This window comes from Aulonocara sp. 'chitande type north' Nkhata Bay, linkage group LG17 (assembly GCF_057382095.1).
Source record: "Aulonocara sp. 'chitande type north' Nkhata Bay isolate Kocher_YH1m ecotype deep benthic linkage group LG17, A_spYH_male_GT1.1, whole genome shotgun sequence".
Lineage (NCBI taxonomy): Eukaryota > Metazoa > Chordata > Actinopteri > Cichliformes > Cichlidae > Aulonocara > Aulonocara sp. 'chitande type north' Nkhata Bay.
Window position 1 is genome coordinate 41683776 of NC_141360.1, and position 10654 is coordinate 41694429.

Sequence of the window (10654 nt, forward strand, 5' to 3'; positions counted from 1 at the left end):
GTTTTGAGCTCCATTGTTTACTACCATGCAGCTGCATTTAAAGTTGCTTTAAAATGTGACAGATAGGATGCGTTTGTGTGTGGGTTTGCACATCTTGAATACAAGCATCACTGAGCCAGGACCTCAGTGTAATGGAAAAACTGTGTTGAGCTTTAAAGCTGTGTGGCATCAGGTTTGTCAAGTTGGCTTCTCAGCACTGTCGCTTATCTCCCCAGTGCACATGGGCAGCAGGATAGCTCTGCAGTCTGGAAAACCAAGGTCATCTCCCTCTGTGGCGAACAGAAACAGTACTGCTCAGATGCAGCCTGCACTGCCAAAGACTAACTGCTAGATGCTGAAAAAAGCAAATAAACAGGTTTATTACATTTGTCAGAACTTCACATTCAATTTCAATGGTTTCCCTGCACAGGAGGAAAAACAGATGGAATTTCTATCCATTCTGGAAAAGACTAAAAAAACAAAAACATTTTCATACAATAAAATCTCAACTGAAACAAGACAATCCACTGTGGAAACTCAGTGAAACTAAATTAAAAACACAAAGTCAAAATGAAATGCAAATAAAAACTAATTAGAAAATACAAAACTATAATAACTCTGATTAGGATGTCGTTTGGACTGGAGGTCTGCCCAGCGCTACCAGAGCAGAGCAGAATAGCAGACACACCTGCAAGGACCTGAACAGCCCACAGACCAACAGGAACCGTGATAAAGGTTGTCCACGGCCAAATACCACCAGAGACAGGTGCTGAAAAACCAGCTAAATGTAAGGAATAATATCCAAGGCATCGATGCGTACGCCCTACTGGTCATCAGATACTCAGCTGGAATAATAAACTGGCCTCCAGACGAGACAGATGCCACTGATGTCGAGACACGTCAAGTCACGACGCAAAAACTCCTCACAGTGCACGGAGGAGGCCTCTGTCTGAAGTCCAGCACCTAAGGCTCTGTGAGCAACAAGGCAAGGCAAGTTTATTTGTATAGCACAATTCAACAACAAGGTGATTCAAAGTGCTTTACAGAGACATTAGAAACAAGAACAAATAAAAAGCATGATTTAAAATTGAATAAAACAAGCAAATAAACTAACTAACTAATTAACAAACAAACAAACAAACAAACAAACAAACAACAGTATATAAAATCAAAACAGATAAAATCAGAACAGTAGATAAAATCAGTAGTTAAATGTAAGTTTTGAAATTTAAGCTTAAAGTGTGGATTTGGTGCTTTATTCAAATGCAGCTGAGAACAGGTGAGTCTTCAACCTGGATTTAAATAAACTGAGTGTTTCAGCTGATCTGAGGCTTTCTGGGAGTTTGTTCCAGATATAAGGAGCATAAAAGCTGAATGCAGCTTCTCCGTGTCTGGTTCTGACTCTGGGAACTGATAAAAGACCGGATCCAGATGACCTGAGGGATCTGGAAGGTTCATACTGGGTCAGGAGGTCATTGATGTATTTTGGTCCTAAACCATTCAGAGCTTTATAGACCAGCATCAGAACTTTAAAGTCTATCCTCTGACGGACAGGCAGCCAGTGTAAAGACCTCAGAGCTGGACTGATGTGGTCCACTGTTTTGGTCTTAGTGAGGACTCGAGCAGCAGAGTTCTGAATGAGCTGTAGTTGTCTGACTGATTTTTTAGGTAGACCTGTAAAGATGCTGTTACAGTAATCAAGCCTACTAAAGATGAATGCATGGACTAGTTTTTCCAGGTCCTGTTGAGACATCAGATCTTTTATCCTTGATATATTCTTGAGGTGATATTAAGCTGACTTTGTTATTGTCTTAATGTGTTTTTCTAAGTTTAGGTCTGCATCCATCACTACACCCACATTTCTCGCCTGGTTTGTGGTTTTTAGATGTATAGATTGAAGTTCTCTGGTGACCTGTAATCGTTTTTCTTTGGCGCCAAAGACTATTACCTCAGTTTTGTTTTTGTTTAGCTGGAGAAAATTGTGGCACAACCAGTCATTGATTTCCTCAATGCATTTACCAAGAGCCTGTACAGGGCCTCGGTCTCCTGGTGACATTGTGATATATATTTGTGTGTCATCTGCATAGCTGTGATAGTTTATTTTGTTGTTCTTTATAATCTGTGCCAGTGGGAGCATGTAGATGTTAAACAGAAGGGGTCCCAAGATGGAACCTTGGGGAACTCCACATGTGATACTTGTCTGCTCAGATGTGAAGTTACCTATTGATACAAAGTATTTCCTGTTTTCTACGTATGTTTTGAACCAGTTTAGTACAGTTCCTGAAAGACCTGTCCAGTTCTCCAGTCGTTTGAGTAATATGTTGTGGTCAACTGTATCAAATGCTGCACTGAGATCCAGTAAAACTAGGACTGACATTTTTCCACTGTCTGTATTCAGACATATGTCATTAAACACTTTGGTCAGAGCGGTTTCAGTGCTGTGGTTCTGTCTAAAACCTGACTGGAAGGCATCGTAGCAATTATTCTGTTTTAAGAAGTAACTGAGCTGTTGAGAAACTGCTTTTTCAATGATCTTACTTAAAAACGGGAGATTTGAGATCGGCCTGTAGTTGTTCATTTGTGTCTTGTCAAGATTGTCCTTTTTCAGTATAGGTTTGATTACAGCAGTTTTTAGTGATTCTGGAAACACACCTGATAATAAAGAAAAGTTGACGATCTGTAACAGGTCTGACTCTAAAGTCAACAGAAAGGGGAGGAGGACCAGCGAGTGCCACGGCCATAAATTAGGATGAAACACGGAACATCAGGAAAATGGGTCCCTGAGCTGCTCCAAGAATGCCTCAGGCACCTGGAGACAGATGGTGATAGACTCGGTAGAATTACAGTTGTTAGAGGTAGAAGTAGAAGCGTAATTAATCCCTTTCGCTGACGATGCAGTTCTGTTGACTTCATCGGGTGGTGGCCTCCAGCTTCCAAATGGCCAAAGCAAAGCCTTATCTTCCTCCTAAAGACCTAGAAAAACGTGTTCATGCCTTCATCCCTTCTAGACTGCAATGCTTTCTGTTTGGGTCTCCAGCACTCGTCTCTCCATCACTTGCACTTAGTCCAAAATGCTGCTGCACATCTTTTAACAGGTGTTAGAAGGTATGAATACATCACTCCAGTTTTATTATTATCATTATCGTATTGAAGTTAAGATTCTTTTACTTACTCTCAAAGTTTTAATTGGTACGGCGCCCAGTTACTCAAGCAAACTCCTCAACATATATAAGAGCGCTGAGATCATCCAGCCAGATGCTCTTAGTACAGCCGAGGTCTGATTGAGTGAAGTGATAACTGAGCTGTCGATTGACCTTTTGATCCACATCCCTACCGTGCAATGTTCCCTCTAAGCTGCGCGCGTGTGCAATTTCACACTGCTGGCGTCTCTGCGCACAAAAAATCTACCTGAATTGAAATTAAAATGAAAACTTTAACAATTCTGTTCTGCAGTGTTAGTCAGTGACTGGCTGCTCCCGTAAGGGATTACGTTATCCCATAGTCCAGCCAATGATGCGATTCACATTCGTATGCAGCTAATCAACGTGGTTGACTGACAGCGTCCTTATGTGCCGGTGTTTTAGCAAAGCGGCTGATGTGGAGTGAAGCCACGTTAATGACAACGTGTACAACCATTGGAGATGTGAGCAGGACAGACGGAACAACTGACGGACAAAGTGTGGACTTTATACCAGTTTATAAACTGTGTTGATCGGCCACGTAAAACCAGAGTTATGATAAAATATCTGCAATGTTTGTTTTTCTTCCTGAATACTGTCGTTGTTTATATTTACTGCAGGAAGAAACGGTAAAAACAGCGTTTTATAAGGAAAACGCTCGAAAGCCTGTGAGCCAACCCCCCCCCCCCCAAAAAAAAAAAAACCCCCAGCCTTTCCTATTGGTGGCAAAATGTACCATGTTTAGGAAGGGGGAAGTTTTAGGAGTGACAGCGTGTTTGAGATGTGAGATGTTTGCGGCGTTTAGCGTAAATCTTGTGTAGTTAGTGTGTAGTTAGTGTGTAGTCAGTGTGTAGTTAGTGTGTAGTGAGTGTGTAGTCAGTGTGTAGTCAGTGTGTAGTTAGTGTGTAGTCAGTGTGTAGTTAGTGTGTAGTCAGTGTGTAGTTAGTGTGTAGTCAGTGTGTAGTCAGTGTGTAGTTAGTGTGTAGTGAGTGTGTAGTCAGTGTGTAGTCAGTGTGTAGTTAGTGTGTAGTGAGTGTGTAGTTAGTGTGTAGTTAGTGTGTAGTCAGTGTGTAGTCAGTGTGTAGTGAGTGTGTAGTCAGTGTGTAGTTAGTGTGTAGTTAGTGTGTAGTTAGTGTGTAGTCAGTGTGTAGTTAGTGTGTAGTCAGTGTGTAGTCAGTGTGTAGTTAGTGTGTAGTCAGTGTGTAGTTAGTGTGTAGTTAGTGTGTAGTCAGTGTGTAGTCAGTGTGTAGTGAGTGTGTAGTCAGTGTGTAGTTAGTGTGTAGTTAGTGTGTAGTTAGTGTGTAGTCAGTGTGTAGTTAGTGTGTAGTCAGTGTGTAGTCAGTGTGTAGTTAGTGTGTAGTCAGTGTGTAGTTAGTGTGTAGTCAGTGTGTAGTTAGTGTGTAGTCAGTGTGTAGTCAGTGTGTAGTTAGTGTGTAGTTAGTGTGTAGTCAGTGTGTAGTCAGTGTGTAGTGAGTGTGTAGTCAGTGTGTAGTCAGTGTGTAGTGAGAGTGTAGTTAGTGTGTAGTCAGTGTGTAGTCAGTGTGTAGTCAGTGTGTAGTGAGTGTGTAGTCAGTGTGTAGTCAGTGTGTAGTGAGTGTGTAGTTAGTGTGTAGTCAGTGTGTAGTTAGTGTGTAGTTAGTGTGTAGTCAGTGTGTAGTTAGTGTGTAGTCAGTGTGTAGTCAGTGTGTAGTTAGTGTGTAGTGAGTGTGTAGTTAGTGTGTAGTTAGTGTGTAGTTAGTGTGTAGTCAGTGTGTAGTCAGTGTGTAGTTAGTGTGTAGTTAGTGTGTAGTCAGTGTGTAGTGAGTGTGTAGTTAGTGTGTAGTTAGTGTGTAGTCAGTGTGTAGTCAGTGTGTAGTGAGTGTGTAGTTAGTGTGTAGTTAGTGTGTAGTCAGTGTGTAGTGAGTGTGTAGTTAGTGTGTAGTTAGTGTGTAGTTAGTGTGTAGTGAGTGTGTAGTCAGTGTGTAGTGAGTGTGTAGTGAGTGTGTAGTCAGTGTGTAGTTAGTGTGTAGTTAGTGTGTAGTCAGTGTGTAGTGAGTGTGTAGTTAGTGTGTAGTTAGTGTGTAGTTAGTGTGTAGTCAGTGTGTAGTCAGTGTGTAGTGAGTGTGTAGTTAGTGTGTAGTTAGTGTGTAGTTAGTGTGTAGTCAGTGTGTAGTCAGTGTGTAGTGAGTGTGTAGTCAGTGTGTAGTTAGTGTGTAGTGAGTGTGTAGTCAGTGTGTAGTCAGTGTGTAGTTAGTGTGTAGTCAGTGTGTAGTTAGTGTGTAGTCAGTGTGTAGTTAGTGTGTAGTGAGTGTGTAGTTAGTGTGTAGTCAGTGTGTAGTTAGTGTGTAGTCAGTGTGTAGTTAGTGTGTAGTGAGTGTGTAGTCAGTGTGTAGTCAGTGTGTAGTTAGTGTGTAGTCAGTGTGTAGTTAGTGTGTAGTCAGTGTGTAGTTAGTGTGTAGTGAGTGTGTAGTCAGTGTGTAGTCAGTGTGTAGTTAGTGTGTAGTCAGTGTGTAGTCAGTGTGTAGTCAGTGTGTAGTTAGTGTGTAGTGAGTGTGTAGTCAGTGTGTAGTCAGTGTGTAGTTAGTGTGTAGTCAGTGTGTAGTCAGTGTGTAGTCAGTGTGTAGTTAGTGTGTAGTCAGTGTGTAGTTAGTGTGTAGTCAGTGTGTAGTTAGTGTGTAGTTAGTGTGTAGTTAGTGTGTAGTCAGTGTGTAGTTAGTGTGTAGTTAGTGTGTAGTTAGTGTGTAGTCAGTGTGTAGTCAGTGTGTAGTGAGTGTGTAGTCAGTGTGTAGTCAGTGTGTAGTGAGAGTGTAGTTAGTGTGTAGTCAGTGTGTAGTCAGTGTGTAGTCAGTGTGTAGTGAGTGTGTAGTCAGTGTGTAGTCAGTGTGTAGTGAGTGTGTAGTTAGTGTGTAGTCAGTGTGTAGTTAGTGTGTAGTTAGTGTGTAGTCAGTGTGTAGTTAGTGTGTAGTCAGTGTGTAGTCAGTGTGTAGTTAGTGTGTAGTGAGTGTGTAGTTAGTGTGTAGTTAGTGTGTAGTTAGTGTGTAGTCAGTGTGTAGTCAGTGTGTAGTTAGTGTGTAGTTAGTGTGTAGTCAGTGTGTAGTGAGTGTGTAGTTAGTGTGTAGTTAGTGTGTAGTCAGTGTGTAGTCAGTGTGTAGTGAGTGTGTAGTTAGTGTGTAGTTAGTGTGTAGTTAGTGTGTAGTCAGTGTGTAGTTAGTGTGTAGTTAGTGTGTAGTCAGTGTGTAGTTAGTGTGTAGTGAGTGTGTAGTCAGTGTGTAGTCAGTGTGTAGTTAGTGTGTAGTCAGTGTGTAGTCAGTGTGTAGTTAGTGTGTAGTTAGTGTGTAGTCAGTGTGTAGTCAGTGTGTAGTTAGTGTGTAGTTAGTGTGTAGTTAGTGTGTAGTCAGTGTGTAGTTAGTGTGTAGTTAGTGTGTAGTCAGTGTGTAGTTAGTGTGTAGTTAGTGTGTAGTTAGTGTGTAGTCAGTGTGTAGTTAGTGTGTAGTCAGTGTGTAGTTAGTGTGTAGTGAGTGTGTAGTCAGTGTGTAGTCAGTGTGTAGTTAGTGTGTAGTCAGTGTGTAGTTAGTGTGTAGTCAGTGTGTAGTTAGTGTGTAGTGAGTGTGTAGTCAGTGTGTAGTCAGTGTGTAGTTAGTGTGTAGTCAGTGTGTAGTCAGTGTGTAGTCAGTGTGTAGTTAGTGTGTAGTGAGTGTGTAGTCAGTGTGTAGTCAGTGTGTAGTTAGTGTGTAGTCAGTGTGTAGTCAGTGTGTAGTCAGTGTGTAGTTAGTGTGTAGTCAGTGTGTAGTCAGTGTGTAGTCAGTGTGTAGTTAGTGTGTAGTCAGTGTGTAGTGTAGTCAGTAGTGTTGTGTGTGTCAGAACAATGAGGCGCCTGCTGAGTGTTACAGGTGTTACAGCAGTGACACATCTGCTGCTGTCAGGCCTGCAGGTATCAGGCTGTTGTTCTCCTTCATCTCATAGTGGACAGAAATTATTTTTTGTGACACAAATAATTTGTGTGGCATCAGATTTGATGCAGAACAGCTGATTGTTCTTTAAATAGTTTGAAATGTTTGTTTAAAAAACACCTTGGCTGCATTTTTAGGTAAACAGCTGCAAAAAACTGTTGTTTGCAAAACTCAGTTACTTTTTTGAAGAAGTAACTATATAATTAATTGCCCAACATTGGTCATTATTTACTGTATTTGCAGACAGAGTTACAGACTCTCTCCCAGACCACAGACTCATAATACAGTCAGAGCTTTATTTTTATATTTTTATTTTTATTAAAAAAAAGAAAGTTGTGTTTTCAAAATTGTTGTCAAAGTTATTTTTCCTTCCAACAGTGTTAACATGCTACAGGTCATGAACAAGATTTTTTTACATTCTCATTGTAAGTGGGCTAAAGCAGTTAATTAAAAGTAGTCTAACATAAATGCTGTAATTTGATTATTTTAATAAACCATGTAACTTGCATGGATTGGATGCTGGCGTGACCACAGTGCACACGTCTGCTGTTGCTCACAGTGGTCCAAGTGTCCGCTCAGGGAGTTTGTGTGTTCAGACACATGAAACATTAGAGGGAACTTTGCTACCGTCATCTTTCACATCAACTGTTGAACGAGGTCGTGGATGCAAGTAGTGAAAGAGATACAGCAGGTTCAGTGTGGATGGCGAGGTGCCTAAAACACCTCACCCAGAGCCTTCTGTTATGGCCTTATGCATCTCTATAAACCTTAACCATGACCAAATGTTGTCGAACTCTTGAGTGACACGTTATGAATACAGAGTTGAATCTTTAAAAACTCCACTCTGTCTAGGTAGAGCGCTAATTTCATTAACAAATCAATATTTTGGTTGTTCCCAGAAACAGGATCATGTAAAGTGCATTAAAATGCATCCATTTTTTTTACCACGTTCACAGAGTGACAGAAGCACTGGATATGAAAACACTCTCACACTTGGCTGCCTGTGAAACGTTCAAATGTGTTTTAAAGGGCATAGAAACACACGCCTGTGTTCAACTTGTGTTTTATTTTCCAGGCATGAAACTGACCTAACAGTTCAGCCCACACAGAAGCAGCATGTTGAAGCACTTTGCTTTGGTGTCCATATCATGTCCAGACAACCAGCATTTTTATTGCCTTCTGTGTCCAGCTGGACTTCTTAGACATGGTCAACCATCACTTTGACAAAGGTCCATTCAAAAAGAAAGACTCATCATTAGCACCTCTGGTGTGTAGCGATGTACACCAGGCGATTAAGCCTGATTGCTGTGATCTTTACTTAAGCACCAGAGTATTCAGTGCCACCTTTTCATAAGCAGAATTTCTAAATGGTTTGAAGCTGTAAATAATATCTTTAGTTTTGCTCAATGCACCATTACAGTGAACTGAGGTCTTTGTTTTAGTTTTCATGTGTAACAGGATGACTTAATCTACTTAAATTAGGAATCTGTGTGTATGTTAACTTCTTAAACAAGCTCTGATGACCACACGCGACTTCCAAATGAGTAACGCTGTCTTCCACGCTCAACATCTAGAGCTTTACTATCAAACTGTCTTTGAGCTCTACCTTTAAGTGCTCTCTGCCTCCCCCTCACTTCCTCTCCTGCCTTTGACTCATTCAAATGGCTTTCTGGCTCCAGTCTGGAGAGTCGCTCACTTAGCAACTTGGCAATGGACCTGAAAAGATTAAGAAAATCTTGTGTCAAAAACTGCTGAGTCAGACAAGTCTGGTTTTATCAGCAGTGCCAGAAGTGTGGCCTATCAAAGGGACACACAGCAGCCAATAAGACAGTTCTGCCGTAATAATGCTGCGCAGCCATTGTCTGTCAGCGCCTCTGTGCAATCTGCTTAGTTTCATGGCCTTTCACACACAGACTCGTGTTGTACATTGGAAGACAAAAATGCCGTCCTGCTTGGCAGAAGAGAGAAATGACATCCAGGCACCAAACTGGATCATGTCCCTTTTTTCCAGCAGGTTTCTTTCTCTGCTTTCAACCATCAGTAATTTAAAATATGAATTCATTTAGCAAAGATGCTCATTTTACTCCCTTTATCCTTTGATCGTAGTTGACACTGATGTGCAGGCCTCATCACCCTGGTCATGGGACACAGGTTTTGCTACCCATTGAAGCTGGCAAAAGAGCTTAGAAATGCTGGATGAGAGGATGCTGTTACTCCTCCATCTTCAGCTGCAGCTGATAGTCCTTGTTTTGTTCTGCGGCCTCAGTTATCTTAATTACATACCTGTTATTAACCTCTGTCTCTCTTCCACAGCATGTCTTTATCCTGTCCTCCTTCTCTCACCCCAACCAATCACAGCAGATGGCCCCGCCCCTCCCTGAGCCTGGTTCTGCCGGAGGTTTCTTCCTGTTAAAAGGGAGTTTTTCCTTCCCGCTGTCGCCAAAGTGCTGCACATAGGGGTCATATGATTGTTGGGTTTTTCTCTGTATTATTGTAGGGCCTACCTTACAGTATAAAGCACATTGAGGCGACTGTTGTTGTGATTTGGCGCTGTAGAAATAGAATAGAATAGAATTGAATCTAGTTCCAGATCAGGTTGCCCTGCCCTACCTCCAGAGGGTACTCTGTGTCATCCTGTCTCTCTGTTTTGGTTTGTAGCTGGTCATTTGCAGCAGAGCTTCTCTCCATGCTTTTAAGAGTGATATATCTGTTTGGCTCCACCCCGTCCGCCCACCCCACTCGCCGTGTGACCACGTGGGTCCTCGTCACTTGGCGAGTAACTTTGAGCTGGATAAAGAAAGCAGTACAAGCCCTTTACCTCCTGATGAAAACTGCCTGAGTCGAGCTCCTCGGCTGTACAGCTGACGTTGCTGTGCCCGAGGCAGATTCTCTGGTGATAACATCCCGAACACGTGTAGCTTTCCTCTCAGGTCCAGAACGTACTGGATTTCACTCTTTACAACAGATCCATGCTTTTGGAATATATGCAGGGTGTGGTCTTTGAAATGTTACTGACATGTTTCAATAATCTTCACAGTATTTTGTTGCCTCTTTTCTAACTTTTCCCGAAGATGTTGCTAGTGTGTAAGTTAAATGAAGCGCATGTCTATTTAAAATAATACTTAAAAAAAAAAAAGTGTTTATTTGCAACAACAATAAAACAAGGTCATGAACTAGTCACGTGTTGTTTCTGTCATGACTAATATATTCTGATTTCTCGTCACTCAAACAGAATAAATAAGCTGCAGCATTTATTCTGATGATGACCATAACACTCAATTTCTCACTTAATGTCTTTCCTCAGACTTGCGGCGAATGACAGCTGGTTTCATGGGCATGGCTGTGGCCATCATCCTGTTCGGCTGGGTCATTGGTTTGCTGGGCTGCTGCTGGGACCGAGGCCTCATGCAATATGTGGCCGGCCTCCTCTTCCTAATGGGAGGTGAGTCTCACACACACACACACACACACACACACACACACACACACACACACACACACACACACACACACACACACACACACACACACATGCCTGACGGGGGCAGCAAAGGCACCTGGACCTCT

The 10654-nt window shown here is 41.9% G+C and overlaps 1 protein-coding gene across 1 annotated transcript in view; it reads left to right on the forward strand.

Annotated features, from left to right (window-relative positions):
* tmem178bb (transmembrane protein 178Bb) overlaps positions 1-10654 on the forward strand; it is a 75239-nt gene that overhangs the window by 59929 nt on the left and 4656 nt on the right. The window contains exon 4 of the mRNA XM_086268816.1: positions 10392-10529. Coding sequence (XP_086124942.1) covers positions 10392-10529 — 138 coding nt within the window. The remainder of the gene's footprint in view (positions 1-10391; positions 10530-10654) is intronic.